The sequence below is a fragment of the Zootoca vivipara genome, chromosome 16 (assembly GCF_963506605.1).
Source record: "Zootoca vivipara chromosome 16, rZooViv1.1, whole genome shotgun sequence".
NCBI classification, from domain to species: domain Eukaryota; kingdom Metazoa; phylum Chordata; class Lepidosauria; order Squamata; family Lacertidae; genus Zootoca; species Zootoca vivipara.
This window is the reverse complement of record NC_083291.1, coordinates 7,985,932-8,013,018: the sequence shown is the minus strand read 5'-3', so window position 1 is coordinate 8,013,018 and position 27,087 is coordinate 7,985,932. Positions and strand designations below refer to the sequence as shown.

General features: G+C 41.0%; 1 protein-coding gene across 6 annotated transcripts in view; it reads right to left on the bottom strand.

Moving 5' to 3' along the window:
• KDM4C (lysine demethylase 4C) overlaps positions 1-27,087 on the bottom strand; it is a 210,914-nt gene that overhangs the window by 53,730 nt on the left and 130,097 nt on the right. For all 6 annotated transcript variants that reach the window (XM_035140866.2, XM_035140870.2, XM_035140869.2 and 3 more), the window contains 2 exons: positions 10,245-10,300; positions 3,863-3,971 (listed from right to left, as the gene is read on the bottom strand). In XM_035140866.2, coding sequence (XP_034996757.1) covers positions 3,863-3,971; positions 10,245-10,300 — 165 coding nt within the window. The remainder of the gene's footprint in view (positions 1-3,862; positions 3,972-10,244; positions 10,301-27,087) is intronic.

Here is a 27,087-nt window from a genome sequence, read left to right as displayed (position 1 = left end):
GGCTTTAACTCTGAACGAGCAGCTCATTAGAAATTAATCATACAAAACTGAGTGACATAGAAAGCAGGGGTTGGGACTTTAGTTATTCTGTGTAGACTCAATTAATTAATATAAGTTCATTTGATATACATTTGATATACATAGATAGATGGGGCTCCATACACCAGAACACTGAAAAAGCAGTGATGAAATTTGTTTTGAACTGGTATTTTCTGTACCTTTATTTCATTCTTTTGATCATTTGAAACCTAGAATAGGTTTAATGGAATAAAAACCATTATAGGTTTCAACAATGCTATTTTTCTAGAAAAAGAGGTGTTGGGACTCACCACGAACACCTCCCTTTGTTCTTTTAAAATGGGACTGGCGCCCACCTGAGAGGTGCCAGAACTGAGTTCCGTCAAGTTGCAGATATATATAAAAAAAGCCCTGGGTTTCAAATTGCTTATGATGGTATTATTTATATTCTTAATATTACAATTCTTTTGCGTTTACTTTTACAGATTCAGTTTGCAAAAGATATTTATACGGTAGTTATCACAAGAACAAAATCCAGCTGCCTCTCATGGGTAGTTGGTAGGGAATTTATCCACAGGTCCCAGTTTGAGCATGCTAAGCCACAGCGCAACAGTAAAAAGGACGGTGGAGGAGAAAAGAGTCTCGGTAAGACATAGTTTGGCGCACCATGTTGCGCAAATCAGATCATTCAGTAGATATAGCCTGTAATGCACATAATTTAGACAACCACTTATTACAATCCTATAGGGATAGTAGTATAAGCACAGAAAATTGGGAAACACTGGCCTGCAAGTACTCCAACTGGAGAACAGTCTTTACCAAAGGTGACTTGGACTCTGAAGTAGCACGAACTCAGGACAAAACTCAGGAGAAGCGAGCTAAGAGGAAGGCACATTTGGCAAATCCTCACCGTGATCAACTCCTGCCCAGAAACTTTTGTCCCCACTGTGGAAGGACGTGTGGATCCAAAATTGGCCTCCACGTTCACTTATGGACACACTGCTAAGACTGTCTTCATGGAAGACAATCTTACTCGGCTACGAGTGATCGCCAAAAAGATAGGGATAGTGGCAAAAGGCTGTATGGTAACATATATTTTGTGTGGTTTAACGGATCCATATATATTTAACTGACATAATAAATAGGGGTGGGATCTTCTGTATTTTAGCAAATCTCTAATTGAAAAAAAAGAAGTGTTTATTCTTCATCAAACTATTTTAATATAATTTTAAAAACATTTTAGAAATATGGTTAAACACGCCTGAGTGCTCTCCCCTAAAACAGAAAATGTGTGAAAGTCAGCTAGTTAATGTGTAAGTTAATGTTCAGTATAATGACTTTCCTTGATTTTACCGCCTGCAGCAATATTTTTTAAAATTGCTGAAAGTTAATCAATACTTGCTTATATTTCAAGAATTGCATGACAACAGTGGTATACATCACTGTCAAGCATTTTTCTACAACTAGAAACAAGGGTCTCTATAAACCTTCTAATTTTTATACAAAATTAGATCAAAGAGAATGGGCAAAAATTTAGTTCTACTTTAAATAATAGAAATATTTAAAATATTTCAAAAGATGAAATGTCTCTGCTTTTAAGTCACATTTGTCCCGTGTAAAGATTCCATTCTTTATACAGGCATGCCACCGTGAAATCTCTATTTTTAGAACTGATTTCCCCTTTCAAGGGTCAAGACTATAATCTTTGGCTTTCAAGCTTCCTGTTATCTGCCTTCAGGTGTGAATTTTCAAGCAAATATGTTTCTACATATAACACTTCAGCCTTAGCCAGATACTGAAAGGCTTGTAGATCAGTCATCATCACTGTGTAATTCTATTTTCAAAATAATATTTCTCACTCGGAATATACTCATGCTTGTATTGGATTCACTTCTCAAATACAAATTTGAGGTAATCAAAAGCCCAAGGGCAACTTCAGTCTTTCTAAAACTCATTTTCTACCTCTATTTGAAGAAATAGATCTGAAATGTAAAAATAATAGGAAACTATATGGCGGGGGGGGCACCCTTGGTCAAGGTGCAGACAGATGTACAAATTCTAGTGCCATTTACTCTGCTGAAAACCAAGATGAATTTAAAAAACAATGCTGACATAATGACAGCAGTGCTGACATAATGTCAGAATCAGACCTAGAGGTTTGTATCGAATTATTGTTTTAGCCACAGCTATCAGACCTATTCATACATATACACATATACTTTTCAACATTCTGTGGTGCACTGAGTTACATTTTATAATAGACATCAATCCAGTATGATCTCACAATCGTGGTGGCCTGTGCAACCATAAAATTGGAGGAGTAATGTGCAAATTCTCACAAGGTTGCGAAGAAAGTTAGATTGCTCAACAGAGCTTTTATAGACATTTGGTCTGTACATAATTTAGTGTGTAAAACGGTGATCACTGTCCTTTCAGTATGGATGAACTGTAAACTGTATTGTAACAAAATGCTAATGCATGTCATCATGTTACAGGAACAAAGAAAATTTAATATGTGAATGAATAATATATATATAGTCCTTTCCTCTGCTCCTCTCCTCCTTCAGTTTCTCACCTGGAATTCCTTCCAGGGGTGACTCCTTCTCTATAATCTGTCTCTTCTTTTCCCCAAACTCAACTGATAACTATTGCCTGTGCAACCCAGAAGCCATAGGATTAAAAAGGAATAATGTTGAAGGATGGCAGACAATCAACTATCCCTGCCCTAACCTCCCAATGCCTATCCTAGTTCATCCACAGAAAACTGAAGAAATTTAGAAACATGATAAAGATACTGGGTTGTATCCAACTAAGTTCAACTCTGACACGACCCAACATGGGGATACAACCCTATGGAGCTTTACATCAAGCTGTAAATACACAACTGGATTCAAGGTAGGAGAATACTAAGCATAAATCATACGATATTATTCTGTTTTACCACTATTTGACAAACATATTCTAATTCATAGCTGAACTAAACAAATGCCCACTTCGTTATACTCATCCTTTGCAACAGGTAGGTAGTCATGTTGGTCTGCCGTAGTCGAAACAAACAAAAAAAAATCCTTCCAGTAGCACCTTAGAGACCAACTAAGTTTGTCATTGGTATGAGCTTTCGTGTGCATGCACACTTCTTAAGATACAGCAGCCTGTCCTCACGTGGCTAGGATTAACAAACAGGGATTCCGGGGTACATGACATCTTTTTTTAGGAAAAGGAAATCACTGCCTAAAACAAGGGAAGCTAAATTGTGATGTCATAAACCTGCCAGCCAACGGAAGGTGTTTTAAGTCTCTGCTATTTCTAGGAAAATTTTAGCTTATGTTTTCTTTAAAACTATTATGGTAATGATGATTTTTGTTCCACTAGTTCAGGTGTCCTAAGGCCCTCCAGATCAGGCATCCCCAAACTGCGGCCCTCCAGATGTTTTGGACTACAATTCCCATCTTCCCCAACAACTGGTCCTGTTAGCTAGGGATCATAGGAGTTGTAGGCCAAAACATCTGGAGGGCCGCAGTTTGGGGATGCCTGCTCCAGATGTTACTACCCTAAAACCCCAAACATCCCTGGCTGTGCTTGCTGGGATTGTTGGGAGTTGTAGTTCAGCAGCACCTGGGGGGCCCAAGGTTCCCACAGCTGTTCCCCACAGTTACTGAGTATATAACTGAATGCAATTTTCAGCAGGAAGTACAAAACAGTAGTTTTCACACATTTTGACTGGCATTTGAAAACAGAAATTGAGCACTCTGTGACAATTGTACAACATAAACATCATCAATGAGGTTCACTACACATTCTTAGAACCATTATATATATATATATTTGAATCATTACTGCTCACCAGTTTTAACCTCTGCAAAGGTATCCTGCTTGTGTCTATTGGTGTCCTCTCTATGACATTCACAAATCTCACTTCAGGAATCGCAATTGCACACATGACGTGAGCCCACCTGTAAATAACAACAATACAAAAAAGAAAGATATGCAAAAAAATTAATATATATATATATATAGAGAGAGATTTTCCCACTGCATTTCTCAAACTTTATTCTCTGCAAAATGGTGGGTTTTTTTTCACAAGGAATGCTATGAGAAACCATAATTTCCCCCCAAATTGATATACTTACACAGTATTCATACCATATAACGTGTTACATTTGTTAAAACAACAACAGTAATAGTAATAGTAATAATAATACATGATGGCTCAGGTCCAACTACTTTAGGCATGTCAATGTTTGGTGGTACCCAGCGACATCTTTTCCTTTTTCTGTTTGATCAGATGCCACGTCAGTTTCAAAATATGTTTGCCATATACAACAGGGCTGCTGTTTTTAAAGAAACATAGCTCAAAAGCTCCCTATGCATGTAAAATCAGACACACATTTCTTTTGATTCCATCCTCTTTCATGCATGCCCAGTAATTTCGAAAAAGTTTGTTGAAAATATCCTAATGCATTACTGGAAAAACTTATTACATATTCGCTGAGCTCTAAGGAACCACATACAGAGCACTGTGCGAGCAGGGGGCCCCAATCCTTTTGGCTCTGGGAGCGCAGGTGGAAATGTAAGAAACCACAAAATATCCATCTCTAGCAATGAAAAGAATGGTGTTGCTAAGACAACCACTGCCCCAACAGATAAGACACAAAACAGAAATGCAAGCAACAACCTCTGCATCCAAAAATAAAAAGCATCCCCACAACTAAACAACCCTACAAATGTCAGAAAAGCGCCAAGGGAGGCATTTGAGGGTGCTGTGGGACCCCAAGAAGGCACATTTATGACCTCATCTCCAGAGCAAGAATCAGCATGGAAAGAGGGCTTTCCCTTGTGAGCTGTTATTTGTTCTTCCTTAACTTCCCTATCCTTGTTATGATTATATTTTTTTAAAAAACTGAACAAAAACACAATAAATAAATAAATATAAACACACACACATATAATGGTGTGAGATGCAGCTAAACAGAAACTGACACACATAGAATGGAAGTTGGAAACACTTTTTGTCCACACATGGGAGGACTGGATCCCAGCCATTGGTGAGAAATAAATACCATAAATATTTATTATGAGGTCCTTTACAAGTACTGTTTGGAAATAGTCCCAGTTATATTAGAAAACACAGAGTCCTGGGGTTGCGTTCCTCGTGGCACTGAGATAATCATGCATACTGAAGAAACAGCAGAAGCGGATTAATCCTGGCGACAAGTATAACTTGCCTAGCTCCCTGATGGTTGTGTTTGATGCACCCGGCTGGCCAGCCAAGGTGTGCAGGGAAAAACAGACTCTTGTTTAGTGGTGTGGCTTTATCCTTATGTGCAGGCACTTTTCATTATATCCTGCAAAGCCATGCTTGCATAGCCTGGATATTAAAGAAAAATGAATTTTGGCCAATGCAATGAAGCCAGCATTTTTCTCACCCTTCTTACCACTTTGTATAACAATCAAGCTTATGAAGAATTCAGAGGAACTCAAAAGTTCACTCACTATACTGTGACATTTTTGTTGGTTTATAATAAGGGGGCTTAAACAGAAGTCAAAATAAAAATGCAGTTTATACCTTAACCTTGCAAGCTAATGCAATCTTTCTCATCTCAGCTTAGTGTGGATTTAGTGGGTTTCTCTGGGGACAAAAAACTGGGATGCACCCCAGGAGAATGGAAAATAGGACCCCAGGACATCATTGTTCCAGCTGTGAAAAGAGTGGGTGGCCCTTTGTCCCTGTTTCACTACACCACAGCTCTTGTGTATTGGGTTGTGATTCTGTATTTGCGAATGTCTAGAATAGGGTTTTATGGGAAAGGTCCTGTGTCTTTCCACTATGTTTTCCTGTTTCTCTACATTCTGAAAAAAAAGTCTTTATAAATAACTTCATATGGATTCATAGATATTACTCATAGGAAATGTATTAAAAGAAACCAGTGAAGTGATTATAGGATATTATGGACTCCTGTGGAAGGCAATTGTTTTACTATTTAAAACTGGCAGTCGAGTCAAAACATAAAAGTAGCAAAACACGGTGTTGTGAAACGACACGAAACACATGTGAAACATGGGTGGAGGTAGGATTCCTCTATAAACAGAAACCACGCCTACATTTTTCATTCATGATTTTACTTTTAAGATACAATACCCACAGAAAGGATTCTGATTTTCAAACATGCCCTTTGTGGGCTCTCATCGGTAGATATCAAAGAAAAGTGTTGCATTCAGTTTAGCCGACATTTCCTTGATCTATATTTTGAAATCTGTTTATTTCCGTCAGCACTCTGTTATGAGATACTTGATGCTTAATTAACATTTAGCTAAAAAGCTGACTGCAAAGAGATTATAATAACTATTTGAAGCTAATTTAAAATACTGGGCAGATGTATTATAAATTTATCTGTATGGCAATACCGCATTTGGGGGGGGGGAGAGACATCGATTAACATTAAGCTAGAGTTCCTTAGTTCAGACATAACTGCCGCAAAGATTTCGATTCGTATTAAAGCCAGGAGATGGGGTGTTTGGTACCAGGGCCCGACACCCATGCCCAACTTCATAAACCACAGTTTATGAAGCCCATAATGACCAGCTAAACATGTGTATTTGCTAAAAAGCTAATTTGAGGGAATTAGCAATATTACTCTCAAGATCTTTACATAGACAGAACGGCATTGGCTCTGATAACTTTGCTTAATTTGGGGGATTTAGCATAGTGTGCTTGCTCCAGACAGAAAGCAATAAACACACTGCAGCTGTAATTAGAATGTTCATTTATAAATCAATAGAAACTTAAAGGTGATAACAAGATAATTTAAGAGCAAGTAGTATTGTGGCTTGAAACATCATTACAGAAAAAATAAAGAAAAGAATGGGCTAATAGTGGATACCCAGACTAGTCCACCCATGCCTTGCCTGGACCAACTACTTTTGTAACCAGAGATAGAGAGAAAAGACTAAAGTAGGAGAACTGCCTAATACGGAACTCTGAAGGTGAGTCTTCAAAAAACCTAGCTTTCTTATGGAGAAGAGGAAAGAACCAGAAAAGGGAAAATGTTATATGTGAAGTAGTCAGGGCCGTCTTCCCCATAGGCGCTAGGAGTGCAGGGCACCTGGGTGCCGGACTCTCAGGGGTGCCAGGCCAAGAGTCCGGGGTCTGAGAGTTGAGTCCTGCCTGTCGGTCGGAGCACCACCGTGGGCTCTTCTGCTGTGGGTGACTCTGTGCCGGGAGTTTGGGGGGGACCTAGCCAGCGAGACGCTGAGGGAGACAGCTGGCTCTGCCCGCCTGCGCGCCTGGGACTGGGCAACCGGGGGAGGGGGCACACCAGGCAGATATTTGCACCCCGGCACCACATATGCTTAAGACAGCCCTGGAAGTAGTAGTTTATAGTAGTTATCTATGCTAGTTTTACTTTTGCAAAATTTATCAGGTTTTTTTTTAATTGATGATGATCTTATACTTGTTTTTTTGAACAGTTTGGTGGATTTTTGCTTTATTTTATTTTATTGATAATTTTATTATGTTAATGATTCTTATGATCTATAAATCTTTCTAAATAAAATAAATAAAAATTAAAGGCCTTTTCCTGGCTTTCAAGAGCCAGATACAGCAAGAACAGAACAATACAGGAGACCTAAGAAATTAGAAAACTTGGGAGTGCGAATATTTCCTGTCCAAATGGGGAAGGAATAGGATGGTGTTGTCAGTTTAAAACTTTCAAACCCATTGCTGTGGCAAGCAGGGATTCTGTCAGAAAAGGGGAGTCAAAAAACCTCACTGGATAGAAATAATGAATTTCAAGTAGGATTCCTTTGCATGCACTTTGCGAGGGATACTTCCTATCCCTGCTAAGGCTCAGGCAGTGGTAGAGTGGTAGAGTGGCCAGTTATGCTGCGGCTGAGCCCAAGTCCAGCTCCATCCTCTTGGTTTATCTGAACTTTTCTCAGTTAAGTTCAAAGCTAGAAGTATCTCTCCCCTTCAGACTATTCCAGCTGGTTATTTCTGCATAGGGTCCTAACTAGCCCTGAAAACAAAATCACAAACACAGCTTTAAGGCAAGGAAACAAAGGAATGGTGGAGGCAAGGAAGGAGTGTAAGCAGATACCTGATTGATGTTTCAAACCAAAAGGCAAGGGTGGGAAGTTGCGTGTCAAGACCCCGCAACCACCCCCTCAAGGAGGAATAAAAACACTAGGACACAGGATATAAGGTTAATGTTATTGGGCAAATTTAGGCCACAACTTTATTGACTACAGAATGTGAGCGGTATTGGCTTTAGACATTGAGTAGACCAGGCTATATCTGACTCCTGCCTGTTGTGCAGGTAGTCTGGTAGGGTAAACCACCGGTAGGGGGAGCCCCGTCAATGCAAACCAACTCGAGCTCACCCCTGGGTTCCTGGAAGGGTTGTGGCATGGCCCTAGCCCCGCCCCAGGCTTCGGACAAGATCCACACCCCGGGCGGCGCGGAACAACGCCCCTGCCCCCCGGAGGGGAGGGGCGGTCACATGATCCACCGCAATTCCTCCCCACCGTGCGGTGGAGCAGATTTCCTGGAATATCCAGAGCATAAACTGCTAAGTGTTATTCAACCAAGAGGAGGTTTCTGCCCATTCAGACTGTCTTTAACACTGCTAATAATGAAAGGGCTTAAAATAGAGAGCTTTTAAATGGAACTCTTTTTGGAAATACACACTTTTCCTGGAGGAAATGACTGAAGGATGCCACAAAAAAGCACTGAATTAGTGGTACAGATTTTTCTACAACTGAACAAAAAGGTTCAGGGATCACCAGCCTTTGGGGAACCATGGCCACATTTGCAAACCAGGAAAAACTTTTGTGGAGACCACAAACAGCAGCAGCAGCAGCAGCAACAACAACAACAACAACAACAACAACAACAACAACAACAACAACAACAACAGTTGGTTACAAAAAAAATGCTTCTTTCGAGTCTAATTTCAAAAAGGGAAGGAAAGACCTATGGTTACCTGGGAAAGTCTATGCAGGTGCCATGTTGATGAAGTTTGTTTTAGTTCCATCGTTTGATAAGCTAAAACATTGCTCTATTTGACTACAGGATATTGGTCTTACAAAGAGTATGGTGTCAACTGCAGAGTTATTTTCTGAGTCTATAGTAAGTAACAGTAATAAAACGAACCAGCTTGAGTTCCAGAGTTATTCTAAATTGATTCAGATTGATTATTTTGTTAATAAATGCTCATTTCTATCAAAAGTTTAGTGATACCATATTAACTACCATAATCACAGAATTCCAGAACTAAAGAAAAATAAGTTGAACATGAGATAAAACTGTAAGACTTGTCCATGCAAAAAATGACAAATGAGCTTTCATTTTCTTCTTTTATATTGTCATCAACAAAAGCTGAGTGTGGAATATTTAAGCATGAGAGGATGATAAAACAAAACTTGCACATTAGCTCACAAAATGCATTTAAAAAGCAACAGCAACCTAACTTAGCAACTTAATTGGAAGCTACCTGTACCTTTCAGCTGGAGAGGAGAGGTCCATATGTTAGTTCATTTTTGTAGAGATAAAAGACTACTGTACGTAAATTACATTTTGAAGCTGTCTTTGTCTAAGCCTGCTAACTGAAATTTAAAACCCAACACTAAAAGTGGTGTTTGCAAAGAAAGGTAAGTAATCTTTTCTTTAGGTTTCCACAGACATTTCTAAAACCCAGTTCTCTTTGACAGAAAGGCTAATCAAAATAATACAAAACTGCACATTTGGGGAAAAAAATGTGTTATAACCATTCTTCAGAGGTGCCAAACCATACACAAAGCATGGTGGTGGCAACAAAATTATGAGATTCTTTTTTAAAAATATTTTAGGGTGGGTGCACATGTAGCTGGTACAGGAAAACCACATATAGATACTGAAGCACAGAAAAAGACAAGAGTTCCCCCAAGTTCCCATCTGGGAGCTTCAAAATACAGCTGATCTATCCAGAAAGTTGGGCTTGAAGTTGGCACTGCAGCACTGACTGAAAGCCATACTTACATCTTTGCAGCCAGGCTACAAAGGAACAACCAGGAAGGCATTTAAGAGTGTGCCCCCCCTACTTTAATTTGAAGATGGGTCACCTGACGTCATGGTGACATCAGGTAATTCCACCTGTCAAAATGGTCCACCAGGATGGAGGAAACACAAAATTTGGTTCCCAAGCCTAATCCTGCCCCCCCCCCCGTGCGTTGCTGTAGAATTCACTTACTTTCTGTTGGTAGTCTGCTTGAGCGCTCCACCTCTCAAATTACACAGACAGCATTCCTACGAAAGAAATTTAAAAAAAGAGAGAATTAAACTAAATTAGCTAAAAGCTATTGTTACACACCTGGATGTAAGGTATAAAAGATTAGGAGTATAATTGACTGGTTCTTTGGGGAGGGGGCTGAATTTTGTCATATTAAGCTCCCTGGTGCTGAGGTACACAAAATGTTTTAAAATAAGGTCGCTGCAGAAAGATGGTGAGGTTGGGGGGGGGGTTTAGAAGTTAGCAAGCCAGGGGCATTCTTCTAAAGGATGAAAACCGCATTTTTGCCAGATTTGACTGAAGGTAGTATAGTAAATGAAAGGTAAAGCCTAAGAGAACCCAAAGATTACAAGGGAGGATGCTAATTATTTTGCAGAGAAATCTATAGTGCATCTCTTGTACTATGCTAAAAAGGAAGAGAGAAATGATGTAGGTTGGGGCAGGGTAGATAGAAGATTAAGTTACTTCGCAGGTTTTGATGGAGAGTGGTGATTTTTATTTTTTATTTTTGCAGGGGGAGAAAGAATGGGTGACACAAGTACTGAATAAGGGGCAGGCAAAAGGTTATGGAAGAGAAGTGAAATATGGACACATGTCTAAGGGCCTTGATCTGTTTCACAATGAATGAGCAAAGAAGTTCGGTAATGTGGGATATTAGACACAAAGCAAATGATTAGGATTTCTCATGATTTTTCTTTCTTTAAAAAAAAGGCACCGGAGGTTGAGAGGTCAAATCAAGTAAAGACAATGTCATTTTGGGAAGGGTATTTATTCTACCCCACGTTCTCCTGATAACAGTCCCCCTGCAGTAGCTACCTAGATTTCCTCCCTTCCTAGCAGCTTTTTGGAGATGTTTTCATAAGAAAAACTGTACCAGGGGTGGAGTGGAGAGAGAGATTTAACTTGTCCCTTCCACTAGTTCTACATACTCATTCTGATTTATCTGCCAGCAAGTGCTATTAATTTTTGAGCAAACAGCAGGCAATCCTTATCAGAGATTTCTTACATCACATCTACTTCTATCAACTGGCTACGGAATGAAGTTTTTCCATGTTAGCCAACCATATACAAGTGAAACTTGGAAAATTAGAATATCGTCGAAAAGTGCATTTATTTCAGTAACGCAACTTAAAAGGTGAAACCAATATATGAGATAGGCGCATGCTATACAGGGCAAGATATGTCAAGCCTTTATTTGTTGTAATTGTAATTATTTGTCGTTAGGTGGGTCAATTATAAATGAAATGTAATTAATGAAATGTAATAGCGATGTTTATTTTTGTATTATCGTAACTATTTGTTTTATTACCGTGGAATTTCCAAAAGAAAGCATTTGTAAAAATTAAAAGAAAAATAAAAAATAATAAGTTGCATTACTGAAATAAATGCACTTTTTGACGATATTCTAATTTTCCAAGTTTCACCTGTAGGTGCAATATTTACATCTTCCTTAGAGCTAGCAGACCTAATGAGTTCAAGGGTTCTATTAACAGAGCCAGAGTTGCACATCAGATAAGCACAGCTGATTTCTCTTTTTAAAGAGGAACTTGAGTAGGCCTATTAATTCTTAAGCGGCTGGTGCTTTTCCTTATGGGTGCCAGCTGCAGGAGCTGGAGATTTATTGCACTTGTGTTTTTAGAGTACTGTATCACATTCTTAGAGGGACCCAGGTGGCGCTGTGGGTTAAACCACAGAGTCTAGGGCTTGCTGATCAGAAGGTCGGCGGTTCGAATCCCTGCGACGGGGTGAGCTCCCGTTGCTTGGTCCCAGCTCCTGCCCACCTAGCAGTTCGAAAGCACGTCAAAGTGCAAGTAGATAAATAGGGACCGCTCCGGCGGGAAGGTAAACGGCGTTTCCGTGCGCTGCTCTGGTTCGCCAGAAGCAGCCTTGTCATGCTGGCCACATGACCCGGAAGCTGTCTGCAGACAAACGCCGGCTCCCTCGGCCTATAGAGCGAGATGAGCGCCGCAACCCCAGAGTCGGACACGACTGGACCTGATGGTCAGGGGCCCCTTTACGTTTACCTTTTTATCACATTCTTACAGCCTACCTCTTAATTTTATCCAGTTGGGTGCCATTACCTCCTTACCTAAATTTTGCCCTGGGCTTCAGCCTTGTCTTATACACTTGGCCACAGGGAAAGCAGCAGTAGTAACTCAGCTTAAAAGAACTGATCTAATGAGAGGGCTTTCTCCAAATCGTATGTGAAAATAGGAAATTTAGTTTTCATGCAGCCTTGCATGCACCCAATAGCCCATTGCTATATCTTAAAAACAACAACAACAACCTGTATACAAATGAAACATATAAAAACTGCAATCCTATATCCACTTTCTTGGAAGTAAGATCCATTAAACTCAGTGGGATTTATTTTCAAATAGGATTGTGCTGTAAGTGTAGATACATTGCTCAGCAGAGGAAAAAGAGCTGGATTTTCTTCTCACTTCCTGTAACTTCTAAGAGATACTGAAAACCATATAAGGCATTAACGAACCTGTGACTTGAACCAATACTATCATTCCATGTTTAAGCCACATGGTAAACATAATTATTCTAGATTATGCCTTTCATGTTGCTAACTTTAAAACACCAATTCTTGTTACGTTGCTTCAGTTGCTGTAAGTCATCCCGCATTCCTCTGTTAGTCCCTCTCAAATATTTGCAGGTTCTTATCACATCCTCTTGTTATCTCCTTTCCTCCAACCTGTATGCAGTTAAACTCCCCTAGCTATCCATGAACAGAGCCGTTTTTAATCCTTCCTTAATATTTGTTGCTCTACCATGTATTCTCTCTCTTCTATCCAAGTTGTTATCATAATGAGGTGCTGTAATCCATATACAGGTGTAAGCTCTAGTGTAGCCATACCGAAACTCTGCTGAGAAGCATTATGCTTTATCACCGCTGCATCAGCATTATGATTCATACACAAGTGGAGAAGCTTCTGAGCAAGACAACAGGAAAGAAGCTTGTTTCTCAACTAGTTGTCTGTTGCAGGCACTATTAAAGATGTGCAATTCTCAGGGTTAGTTTAGATGCTTGAAATCCCACTATGCAAAAGTCACCAAATGGAAGAATATTAATTTTGCAGTTACCAGGCACCGCGTCCCTGTGGTAATGCATGTAATAACAATCTAGACTCTGCCCTCTACACTACTTTGAAATTGCTCTCACTAAAATGACCATAGATCTCCTCACCACTAAACCACGAGGCCTTTACCACATCCACCAGACCCTCCACATGTCCCTACTTTCCGGGGGACGTCCCTGATTCAGAGAAGCCGTCCCAGTTTCTGATTTGATCCTGGAATGTCCCGTTTTCCTTAGGATGTCCCTATTTTCATTGGAGAAATGTTGGATGGTATGGAATTATCTGACCCCTGAGCCATCTGAAAGCAATTCTGTATGTTGTTGTTGTTTAATGTTTAATGTTTTATTAAGTTTTTATATATGTTGGAAGCCACCCAGAGTGGGTGGGGCAACCCAGTAAGATATGTGGGGTATAAATACCGTAGTAAAAATTGTCATTATGGAATGGGATGTCCCTATTTTCTTCAGAGAAATGTTGGAGGGGATGCATCCACATTGATTCTTTGATTGAGTTGACCAACCTCTCCTCTGTGTCTTAGGCCTCTGTTCTCAACTGCTTCTCTTCCCACTTATCAAATCTCTTCAAAATTCAAAATTTCCCTAGGGAGAATCTCCTCCTTCTTCCCACTCTCCACTGTGATCCTTCAGGGTTCTGCTTTCCACATGTTGTCCCAGATTTTCACTACTGTCTGTGTATTTACAATATAAAGTTATACCTTTCTGTTCTAACCCCTTCTCATTCACATCCACATTCCTATCTCCAGCTGCCCCTTTGGTATTTCCAAATGCTGCCTCAAACTCAATAGCTGCATTTGCATATAACACACTAAACCAGGCATCCCCAAACTGTGGCCCTCCAGATGTTTTGGCCTACAACTCCCATAATCCCTAGCTAACAGGACCAGTGGTCGGGGAAGATGGGAATTGTAGTCCAAAACATCTGGAGGGCCGAAGTTTGGGGATGCCTGCACTAAACCATGGCTTGGCTAGCATGCTGCCCTCTACTGGCTCAGAGGATGACTTCAATGGAGATTATTTTCAAGTTCAAAGGTTGCTGGCTTGTCATCTTGTACAAACCAGGAATCCTAGCTTATGGCAAACTCTGTTTGTTTAAACAAGCCAGCTTCTAAAACCAGACTTTGTTTTAAGCCAGGATTCCTTCTGTAGCCCATGTTGAAAGCAGTGGAGAATGTCTGAAACGGAAACTGTGTGGTTGTAAACTATGTAAATGCTGTTCATGTAGATTGGTAGATACGTTTTGTTGACGGATGCCTAGGCCCTAGAGGCTAGAGGGTAGAAATAACAGCCTCATGCAGACCTTGACATTCTAGGTGGCAGTGTTCCAATGCAGTCAGTTTCAACCACTGAGGGTCCAGATGGAGAAGAGGTCCCTGCTGCAATAGGGTGTATGAAAGTGGAAGGTGGAAGGGCAGAGTTTGAAGCTCTGACAACCATGATCTTCAGGCAGTTGGTGATTTGCTCTGCTCGCAAATAGATCCACTTGGAACAGACCCCAGAGAACTTGAAGCCGTTCGAATATTTGTCTGTCTAGTATTCACTCTCTGGGGTCTAGATGTTTGAGGCTCATCCAATCCGCCCGATAGTTGTCGACTTCAGTGATACGGTATGTTCGGCTGATAGGGAGAGCAGGCAGTGTTCAGCCCAGTTAAAGAGACAAGCAGCTTCCATCTGTGCCACTTTGACGAGTGATATTGGATTTTGCCATGGAATTCTCGGTCCATATCAGGATGTGGTGTAGATGGAACTGCTGAGCAAAGTGAATAATTGATAGTCTGGCCACTCGCAGTTCCAGCCACTTGATGAAGTGATCCAGAGACCTTGGGTGAATTGGTTCCGGCAATGGGCTCCCCAACCCTGGAGGCTTGCGTCTGTGGTAATCAGAGATGTGAAAGGATCTCTGAACGGGGTGCCTTTTTGAAGGTTGAATGAGCGTGTCCACCAGCACATGGAGAGTTTTAAGTGAGACGCTTGTGCAGATTGTGTATGATCGCCCACTGGTGGGGAAGGAGGAACCATTGAAGGTCGCGGACATGGTGTTTCATCCATGGAGTAATCTGTGATGCGGACATGCAAAGACCCAGGATCACAGCTAATTGTTTGACCAACATTACTTTTGAGGAAATCAAAAGATTTGATATTGACTTGTCTTTCCAGAGATAGATATTGCTCTCCTTTTATCGTGGTCCAATAGAGTGCTGAGATGAATGCTTTTCTGTGGCGGGGACAAACAGCTCTTCCCCTCATTGATCAGGAAACCATGTTCGCGCAGAGTGGTGCTCAAAGAAGATTGTCCAAATATGGATAAATATGGACTCCCTGAAGTCTGAGATGCACTACCAGGGTGAACACTATTTTGGAAAAAAATTCTGGGAAATGAGGCCAAGCCAAAGGAGAGGGCCCTGAATTGAAAATGGTGGTCACCTAGGGCGAACCTGAGATATTTTTGGTGCACTGGGTTCATGAACACATGGAGGTATCTATCTTGGAGGTCGACCGACAAGAGCAAATCACTGGCGTGAAGGGCTTCTCAAATTGAGTTCAGGGACTCCATTTTGAATTTATTGTACATCACCCATCGGTTGAGAAACTTTAAATCAAGAATAGGTGCTTCTTTCAACTGCTCAATAAATGGTTCTGGAAAGGATAGAGATGCAACAGAAGAGGCATCCTGATTGGTTGATGGAGGGTGTTGCACACCCTGACCATTATCCTCAGAAAATCCTAAAAATTCAGATTCTGAGTCAGATAAACTGATATTAAGATGCGCTTCAACAGTAGGTGGCAGCAAAGGATTAGCATCCACATGACCAACATTGCTTTTAGGTAACGGGGACTTCACTGTAGTGGAGTCCTGAGATTGAGAAATAGGCATAGAGGAAGGGCGTTTCTGTGAACCAGGGGGCAAGGCTTGTTACGTTCCTCAACCTTGGAAGGTAACAGGTGTTTAAAGTTTTTGCTTGGCTTTCTTTGGAGGTGGTTCAGTCACACCTTGAGGGAGCTCCATAGTGGAGGACAAGATGGATACACACTCACACAATATTGATAGTAGTGGAATCCAGGGGGGCACTCAACTCCTTATGGCACACTGTGGACCAGGAAGAGGGTTCATCCAGGAGCCTCAATACCACTCTGTCATCACTTTTAAGGTGAAGGTGGGAGGAATTAGCTAGCCTCAGACCTCCGGTGCTGCTACTACGAACTATGGGGAGGGCAGCGTGACTCAGCCAAGCTCCACACACGTCACTTAAGCAAACTGGAGGAGGTTAACTCTGGAGGTTGTATAGGCAACATGCAAGCACTCCGTCGCCGAACAAAGTGGACCAGGAGGCAATGCTGCAAGGGGTGTAAAAACCCCTCACCCTCTGCCATACCACAGACCCGGAGGCCCGTAGAATACAAACAGAGCCACACTAGATTAATAAAAGGCAGCTGCACGCCTACACAAATAAGAAGGGAAATAAATGCGACCCCAGAAATTTGGTGGCGGAAAAACAACGAATAACGGCCAGCCGAAAGGAAAGGTCGGGGGGAAAGAAACACAGTGGCAAAAGCCACAGCGGTGCGCTGAAATCGGAAGGAGGCGGCAGCATGCAAAGCAAGCGGGTGGGCGGACAGGTGCCACGCACCGCAACAGAGGAACAGAGAGGTATCTATCTTGGAACAAACAAGAATAAAATGTCTTAAAGGAAGGAACAAAGAAAAAGATTGTAAGGGTCTTTTATATATATATATGGAGGAAGGAGAGGGGGGAATGAAATCCCAAAGAATAGAAGGGAAGAAGAAGAAGAAGAAGAAGAAGAAGAAGAAGAAGAAGAAGAAGAAGAAGAAGAAGAAGAAGAAGAAGAAGAAGAAGAAGAAGAAGCAGCTACCGGAGAAGGAGGAGGAGTTTGGATTTGATATCCCGCTTTATCACTACCCTAAGGAGTCTCAAAGCGGCTAACATTCTCCTTTCCCTTCCTCCCCCACAGCAGACACCCTGTGAGGTGAGTGGGGCTGAGAGACTTCAGAGAAGTGTGACTAGCCCAAGGTCACCCAGCAGCTGCATGTGGAGGAGCGGAGACGCGAACCCGGTTCCCCAGATTACGAGTCTACCGCTCTTAACCACTACACCACACTGGCTCCTAGTAGAAAGGAAGAACTAGTAGAAAAATAAAGCGAAGGGGGGGAAACCAGAAACTAATAACCAATAAACTTAGCTAGTCAGTAGAGCCAAGGACGAATGTTCTGCTGCGTCAGGCAGGAGAAAAAAACTGAGGAAGCTGGGCCTACTTCACATAGATCAGGCATAGGCAAACTCGGCCCTCCAGATGTTTTGGGATTACAACTCCCATCATCCCTGACCACTGGTCCTGTTAGCTAGGGATGGTGGGAGTGGTAATCCCAAAACATCTGGAGGGCTGAGTTTGCCTATGCCTGAAATAGATCTTTGCTCCTGCCTGTGTCAGTTGACAAGAGATGTACCCACTCCATTGGCTACGGCGTTCCAGGAAGCAAATTATTACTCTTAACTTCTTCTCTTTCTGCCACCAAGGATAAATGGCTCCTTCAGATAAAAACTCAACTGGACAGTTGGACTAATTTTTAGTTATTAATGCAAAAAGTAAAACCAAGCCAAAAACATTTATGGGATTTATGTATTAGTTACTCGGGGGGGGGGGGGGGGAGAAGTCCTTTCCTGAGCAGATGAATAGATCTGGCTATTTTAGTACTAGAAGAAAGTATACGTGGTGTAGGATCTCTTAAATCAAGCCTCCAAAACAATGTGCACACAACATTTAAACTGACCGAAAAGTGTATTTGATTTTCTCAGGGGAATTATCACAAAACAGAGACAGTGAAACTAATTGTGTAATGGTATACATAATATTCAGTACAATGCAGCAATTTATTAAGACTGTATTATTAGAATTGTATAACAGTGAAGAAACTTGTCGAAGCAGAAATTAAATGTGTTTAACAATATTTGGTGGCATTATATTTAGACCAGTGGGGTTACCTAGAGCTGCCCAGGAATTTTTGGAAACCAAATAATTTTGTGGTTTCTAAACGGCTAGCGTAATTTGAGAGTTTGGGCCCAATCACACCAAAAATTGGGTGCCAAAGTCACATTCTGATACACTATCTTGATTTAAAATGGCACCTGGTGTTCAAAGATTGACAAAGACCTCTGCCCCCACCTCAGGAACCTTCTTGCTGAGTTTGGCCATGGGCTCTTGTGGGATAGCCAAACCACAGAGAACAAATGAACAGACAGACAAACCACCTTCCTTAATGATTAGTAGATTACACCATAATACTCCTAATACTTAGCAGGGAGGAAACGGCTGTCACAAAAGCAGAGGCAATAGGTCCCTGCAGGCTAAACAGAAGAACAGTTTGCTTCAGGTTATATATATATATATATATATATATATATATATATATATATATGTATGTATGTATGTATTTTGTATGCTTGGAAGACTAGAAGTGACAGATTACGTATCCAGCTAATTGTGTATTAAGGCAACCTACCTCTTCCACCCATGACAAAAAGCCCTGACCTTCGTAATTGCTATCATTGTCAGATAAGTGCTCCTAAAAGGTGCATCCTTTTCGAGTGCTACAGAATAGATTCAGTTTTCTCTACAAGCATATCTTATCAGATCAGGTCAGAAGGTCATCTCCTCATCAAGCAAATGCTATAGTGATTATATCTGAACATAATCTTCAACTTAAATAGCCTCATTAAAAGCTATGAAGTTTATGGAGTGTAAATGTGCAGAGAGTCTATTAAAATGAACACACACACTCACAAAAACAAGCAAGCATGATTCTCACCGCAAATTGATTTTTATTAATTTTTTTGTCGATTGTTTTTCTGGCAGCTGCACAAGAAGAAAAATTCAGAAACCATCCTAGTGATGAAATATTTTCTGTGTCTTACTATATTCCATTAAATAAATAATCAGTCTTTGGAGCTTTCTTTGAGGGGGGCCCTCCTACAGCCTACCAATTGTGTGTATTTGCCTACAGCATCGAATGAAACTTTATGGATCCGTTATCACTTTCTGTAAACAGATTTGCAGTGGAAAAGCTGACATAACCTTAAATATAGTAGACAGAAGGACATTTTCACAAGGTTTCCCCCACTGACTTCATTCTGGTATTTTCAGAAGGCGTGTGTGTGTGTTTAAGAAAAATTTCATAAAAATCATCTTAAACTCTTTGTTTAAAATGTACAAATTCTTGTTTTAACACATATTCTATGTGGGCTGAAAATCAGTCTCATCTTCTGCAAGTGAAGAAAGAAACAGAGTAGTTTCAAACAGTATGTCCTGACACATGTCAATTTTGTTGTTGTTGTTTAGTCGTTCAGTCGTGTCCGACTCTTCGTGACCCCATGGACCAGAGCACGCCAGGCACTCCTGTCTTCCACTGCCTCCCGCAGTTTGGTCAGACTCATGTTCGTAGCTTCGAGAACACTGTCCAACCATCTTGTCCTCTGTCGTCCCCTTCTCCTTGTGCCCTCCATCTTCCCGAACATCAGGGTCTTTTCCAGGGAGTCTTCTCTTCTCATGAGGTGGCCAAAGTATTGGAGCCTCAGCTTCAGGATCTGTCCTTCCAGTGAGCACTCAGGGCTGATTTCCTTAAGAATGGATAGGTTTGATCTTCTTGCAGTCCATGGGACTCTCAAGAGTCTCCTCCAGCACCATAATTCAAAAGCATCATTTCTTTGGCGATCAGCCTTCTTTATGGTCCAGCTCTCACTTCCATACATCACTACTGGGAAAACCATAGCTTTAACTATACGGACCTTTGTCGGCAAGGTGATGTCTCTGCTTTTTAAGATGCTGTCTAGGTTTGTCATTGCTTTTCTCCCAAGAAGCAGGCGTCTTTTAATTTCGTGACTGCCGTCACCATTTGCAGTGATCATGGAACCCAAGAAAGTAAAATCTCTCACTGCCTCCATTTCTTCCCCTTCTATTTGCCAGGTTAATAGCAAATCAAATATCTTTATTACGGTCAAAGACCAAAGAAGGTTAATAGCATAAATATTATGCCTTTCAAAAAAATCAATACATTTGAAGTATTTCTGTTAGAATAAGCAGGAAGTAATGCCATACTAGAGGAAGGTAGCATATGATCTGTTCTTAACAATATATGGCCATCTGTCTTAAAAGTTAACTCAGTACCATTCTCATAGCTTAGAATTCTTCAGGATATTTGTTGTACATCAGTGTTTCTTTGACGACGACACTGGATGTCCTTATCAGAAACTTATATTTTAGCAGTAAAGTAAAACAAAAAAACACCTCTGCCTCCAAATCATGTTCATTTATAAATTATCAACATTTCTGATGCTGAAAATACAATCAAAAGGAGAGCAGGATTGCATGGGTGACCAGTTTGGGACGCAGTCTGCATGTCTTTTCCTCGGATTCTCAGTGCATCTGCATAATACCACGATTCTGGTTATTCTTATTAATTACATTTATACTCTGCCCTTCATCCAAAGATCACAGTGTGGTTTAAAACATAAAAACACAAAATGCATAATAAGAATAAGAGTAATATCCCACAGGCATTTAAAAGGCCATAGACTGTTTGACAGCCAAGGCCTGGTTGAAGAGAAATGCTTTCACCTGGCACCTTAAGATACGTCATGATGGTGCCAGGTGAGCCACCCTGGGGAGAGCATTCCACAAAGGGGGAGCCACTGCAGAAAAGGCCCATTCTTGTGTTGCCCTGAGCTGCTTGACCGGGGATCAGCAAACGTTTTCATCAGGGGTTCACTGTCCCTCAGACCTTGCAGGGGGGCGGACTATATTTTGAAAAATATAAATACCCTGCAAGCCAGTCCCGCAGCTGCCTCCGGACCTGGAGGAGGAATGCACTCTGCATGCGCTCAGGAGTGTGTCTCGGCGGCAGCGTCGCCACCTGCCCAGAGCTGTCTGTGGCTTCGGATTGGCTGCAGGAGCTTCCTGCAGCCAATCCGAAGCTGCGCCAGCATCGCCGCCCTCCCAGAAGCTGTGCCAGCGCCAGTCAGTCCCCACACGGTGAGGCGTCCGTAGTGCGGGGGGACTAACCGAGCAGAGACTGACCGACTGGCAGAGTCTGTGGGCCAGATTTATGAGCCGGGGGTGCAGTTTGCCGACCCCTGTGCTTGACTGTCCTAACTGGGATTTCTGCCAGTTTACCTATTTCCCCTTCCCACATGGAGTAAAAGCCAATCTTCTTTTTCTTTATTCATTGGGAAAGGTGAGAGTCTTCTGTATGAAAAGCCATTTTTACAAAAAAATTCTTCTGTCCCTCCACCATATGGCTAAAAAGCCAGTTGATGCATATGGTTGTTTGCCCCGATACCAAATTAGGAGCCATCTGAGCATCTTTTGAGAATGACTGGAAGCCAATAGGCTGAAGTCTTTTTTTATACACTTCTCAAAATTAGAATGGGGATTTTATTTTTAGAATTCTGTTTTATTATAGGCATTGTTCCCTTACCATTTTAAGGAGCTGAAGATGTTTTGTTTGTATTCACCATTTCGTACCTTCTGCTCGGTATTATGAAGAGCAAATGATTTTTTTTGAAAATAGCTGAGGACATTAAAGGTAGGGGCTCTTTACTTTAACCGTGTGGCTGATTTTCAGTCACTTGGTTATATTTAGAATAATTAGCTACAGTACTTATATTTTTATTTCCCTCTAAGCATTTTAGCTTTGTGAAAGGCACTCGCTGTTTGAGCAGTGTGCCAGAAGGACACTTTCAATCCTACATGTAGTACAGTACGCAACATTCCCTCGAATGTCAGTCATTATTCTTCCTGACTTTACTAGCAGTTTCTGCTCAAAATGTTTTAAGATTAATGAGGCATTCATTCTCAATCAAGAAGCTATGTGAGGATATAGTTTCACATTGAAGTGCAAGGCAGATGAATTATTAAACCTCTTTGGGTCTTTTCATTCCTTGGGATGATGCATCCACCTTTTCTGTTGTTGTTTAAGCGGCGCCATAACAAAGATGGATTCAATGTCACTCTCCTTCTGTCTCACCTATTATTATTAGTCACACAGCAAATAGTGCAGAGTTAACATAAAAATGTGCATAATCTTACGAGTGGGTGTGACACATCCTGAATGATGCAGGAGTTGAAATGAGGTGTTGCAAGCTTTGCTGAAGGGAATGCCTGGGGTGGTGGCTATAGGAAGTCAAAGTACTCAATCATAGGTAACTTTGCCATTCTGCTTATCTGCAGCTGTCACTTCTAAAATGAACATGAACAGGAAGAGGAGTAAGGGTTAGAAAGCAATGCTTCTGTAATTGTGTTTGATCCTACATATCACAAGTGGTGCTACACACTTGTCTACTGTGATCTCAAGATTTACCTCCTGCCTTTCCAGTCTGCATCTGCTCGAAGCAAATTCAAAACTGGCTAGCACTCATTGAGCTAATTATAGCCTCTAATCAAGTCATTGTTCTTTGCCCAACAGAAGGATAAATATTTCCTTGAAAGCAGGAACTGATTGCACCAATTCAGATCTCCCTGTTCTTCCTGGTGTTATGTTAGCTGGAGGAAATTTTTTGAATGCAATATAAATCTACAGATTTATTTGATTCCAAAGACTGAGTTTAAATCTCTTGAAGTTCATGATGTCAGCCCTTTCGAATTGTCTAGTAGAATTTTAGACTATAAAAGCAGGTCTTAAAGCGACTTTGGTATTTTTGTTGGCAAAACTGAGTATTTTGACGGAACAGAAGGTCATTGAACTGCATGTGTTGCTAGTGTGATCAGAAAGCTTTGCTATAGCTTCTGTTTATAAAACTGGCTTGCATGTGCTACCAGGAGCAAGGGAAAAAGAATAGTTGTTTGCTTCTAGGGCCAAGGAAACATTTTTTTTTCTACCTGTTTCCAACATCTGTGCTTTTTACTGTTGTTAGTTTGTGGGTTTTATTGTTGTTGTTAGTTTGTAGGTTTTATACTTCCTTGTTCATCCCCTTAAATACCATATGTCTCGGCTACAAATATTAAGGTTATACTTTTGTCACACTGATGATTGTTGTGTAATGCCTGAAATAGCCTGTGCCATTGTGGTACTATAAACTAAAGAGATACAGGAAAAGGATGTTTTCTCAATGGCAGGTTATCTTTTGGAGATAACTGGAGATCTCTCAAATCTGAGCATCCAGGGTTTTGAGACACCTCACCTGTTACTTAAGGGTATGTACATAGGTGTGTGTGTGTGTGTGTGTGTGTGTGTGTGTGTGAGAGAGAGAGAGAGAGAGAGAGAGAGAGAGAGAGAGAGAGAGAGAGAGAGAGAGAGAGAGAAGCAACAGAAGCTCTTCTGACACTGTAAGAGAGAGGCAGAATATTAGCTGAAAGCAACATGGGGCATATGATGTCTCTCTCTATAGGGATCTGATAAGAGGTGGTAGACCTGCTGCCTAGTAGGAACATTGAGCCGCTTGCCACAACCTATGCTCCACCTATATTTGTTTTGTTTTTTATTTTAAAAAAATTTAACTAAGAAGAAAAATATATATTCTTTCCGTTGTTAAATTTACATATGCATACCGCATTTTTGTATATTAACAAACAATGGAGCACAAGGTAAGTTTCCAATTATCTCTCTTTCCAAAGGAGGCCACACCCTGGTACTGCTGCCCTGCAGAACTTCTCACTGCTTGGACATGGAGTGGAAGAAGCATGAAACAATGGCTTCCACAAGTAAGCTGGAGAGGGTGGGCAACCATGCACTAACGAGAAAGGGCAAATATGTGTCCCCATGTTTATTGGTTCCGGATCCAGATTAACAAACGATAGTAGCATAGATCATCCTTGAATTTGAGGTGCCAGCATTAAAACAAGTGACCCTAAGACCAGATTAAGTATGCGACACCTCTCCAGGACTGCGTTCTAATTTGAGAAGGCAAAGACCTTGTTAGTCAAGAAAGATCTGGGTTCATCGACAGCCCTTACCATGCTGAACACATTCAGGCTGCCCACACAATGAAACTCATTTTAATTGTCGTTACTAATGCTTAGAGACGCCACACCTGTCCCTTTGCCGAAAGAAAAGCGGCAAACTTGTTGCTCAAGCAGCCGTGCTGTCTAACTCTGTTCATTGAACTGAACTGATAATTACGTTCTGACTTAAAAGACACCCTGTCAGTTCCCGGGATTGACTTTTGCCATTCCCCCTCCCCTTTACACCCACCCAAAACTCTGCAGGAGCTGCAACAAAAGCAGTTTTATAAGTCCTGGAACTTCTGATTGCCTGATAAGGAACCTTTCACAATTTTCTCTGGTGGCCAGCAAGAGAGGAAAAATTCAATTTTGCCTGGAAAGAATGCCTACCCTGCTAAAATGAAAACATATTACAGATACAGAAATTGACTCTGGGCACATTTTAATAGCAATTCACCGAGCAAACACTGAACTACCTATATATGTGAATCACTATTTTTGTAATAATCTGTTCCAAATTGGTATTTGCCATTTTATTTCCCTGACTTGGTTAATATGCACACCATATCTGCTGCCTGCTGTTTTGTTCTTTACCAACAGCTACAAGGAATCTAAAAAAATAGGGGGAGAAACCTGCTTACATTATCTACTCCTCCAACCTGTTCACTCTACCTTTCTCTTTTTATTTTTCATAAATAGTAAGAAATTACACTGGTGTGAGAAATAACAATATATTCTAGTATAGTGAGGCTGATGGGAGGTGAGAGGAAGTCAAAATTTATGTATTTTGAAAAGCTTCTCTATAGTCATTTTTGCTGATGTTTGGCTGTGTTCCCAATTCAAGTAGGAGACAGGATGGCCATCAAAAAGTATCAGAGAGTTTGGGGTGGGGAGTGCCAGTTAAGGAAAGCCGTGGGAACACAAGATTATTATTACAAAATAGGAAATGCTAGAACTAGAAAAAGAGCAAATCCTTTAATTTCTGAATTGTCATCAGGAATTGCCCATATCCTCATGTTACTCTTGGGGTTAGGAATTTGTTTGCTACAAGCTACCGGTAAATGAAAGCTGAATTCAGTGCCCATCTCTGAATATTGTACATACATAGCCTTGCACATGATTGATTCTCTTATAGTTTATCAAGTTAAGAAAAAAAAAATTCACTCAATATGCAGAGGGAGAGTTTTGTGCCACCCACCGTTCAGGGAATAGGGAGATGTCTCGTTTAGGCTGGAGATGGATCAGAGTGTCTATCTCCCCCAGGGAGAAGAAAGTGGTATGGTAGACATATTGTTGACTGCAGTGTGAACACTCATCCTATTCATGCCTACAGTCAAGTGGTTTTACAGGGTTTTGTGGTAGTTTGACCACCTGTGGATTCATTCATTCATTCATTCATTGCCACGTACCAGAGTCTGAATAAGACTTACGATATAAATAGGCAACATACTTCAATAAAATAAAATAAAATAATATGAAACAGATAATCAGCTGTACCACTACCAAGGTAATCACACAAAAGTCAAACCTGCCATTCCCCACAACTACACACACACACACACTTTTTATTAAGCCTCCAAAGATATTCTAAAACTCACCATCATATAAAGGTTTTTTTAAAAAACAAAACAAATTCTTCTTGACTTCTCATCATTCCTTGTTTATTTGTTACTCCTTTTTATTAGCTGCTTTAGAACACATTTTCTTTTTATTATCTAAGCCCCGATATCATTAATTATTTCAACAATCCACTGCTTATATTTCAAATCCTGCCTGCGACTACATGTATGGATGATAGTTTGATAGATTATCTATCAATGGTATATGATGTATATAATAATAATAATTTATTATTTATACTCCGCCCATCTGACTAGGTTTCCCCAGCCACTCTGGGTGGCTTCCAGCAAAATATTAAAATACAATAATTCATAAAATATTAAAAGCTTCCCTAAACAGGGCTGCCTTCAGATGTCTTCTAAAAATCTGGTATCTGTTGTTCTCTTTGACATCTGATGGGAGGGCGTTCCACAGGGCGGGCACCACTACCGAGAAGGCCCTCTGCCTGGCTCCCTGTAACTTGGCTTCTCGCAGTAAGGGAACCGCCAGAAGGCCCTCGGAGCTGGACCTCAGTGTCTGGGCAGAACGACGGGGGTGGAGATGCTCCTTCAGGTATACTGGGCCAAGGCCATTTAGGGCTTTAAAGGTCAGCACCAACACTTTGAATTGTGCTTGGAAATGTACTGGGAGCCAATGTAGGTCTTTCAAGACTGGTGTTACGTGGTCTCAGCAGCCACTCCCATGCACCATGTATATGATGCATATTTTGCACTAGGAGGCTTAGTTTGGTCAGAATTGAATATAGGCTTCCAGAGTTAACATTAAATACGTTACTTCTGGTAAATGAGCCACCATAGCCACTTAAGGGGCTGTGAAAATATGTGCCCCAGGCTTTGTAGACTCATCTACCCATGTGTTATCTGAAACCACTGGCTGCCAGGTGTGAAATCTTTTCCAACTCTCCTACCCCACAACTAGAAAGTAAGTTTAGGATTGAAACCTCAATTGCTTCACAGTCAGTTTCTGTTCCTGTGACAGGAAGGTTTCAATTAGTGGTTTCACGACATTTTTTAAAACAGTAGCAGAACGGCACTCGTTTCCATTAAAAAAGAAAAGAAAAAAAATTGTGATGAAATCAGTAAGTATTAAAGCTTTCCCATTCGCTGCAGGAAGAGAAACGGAGGTTGAA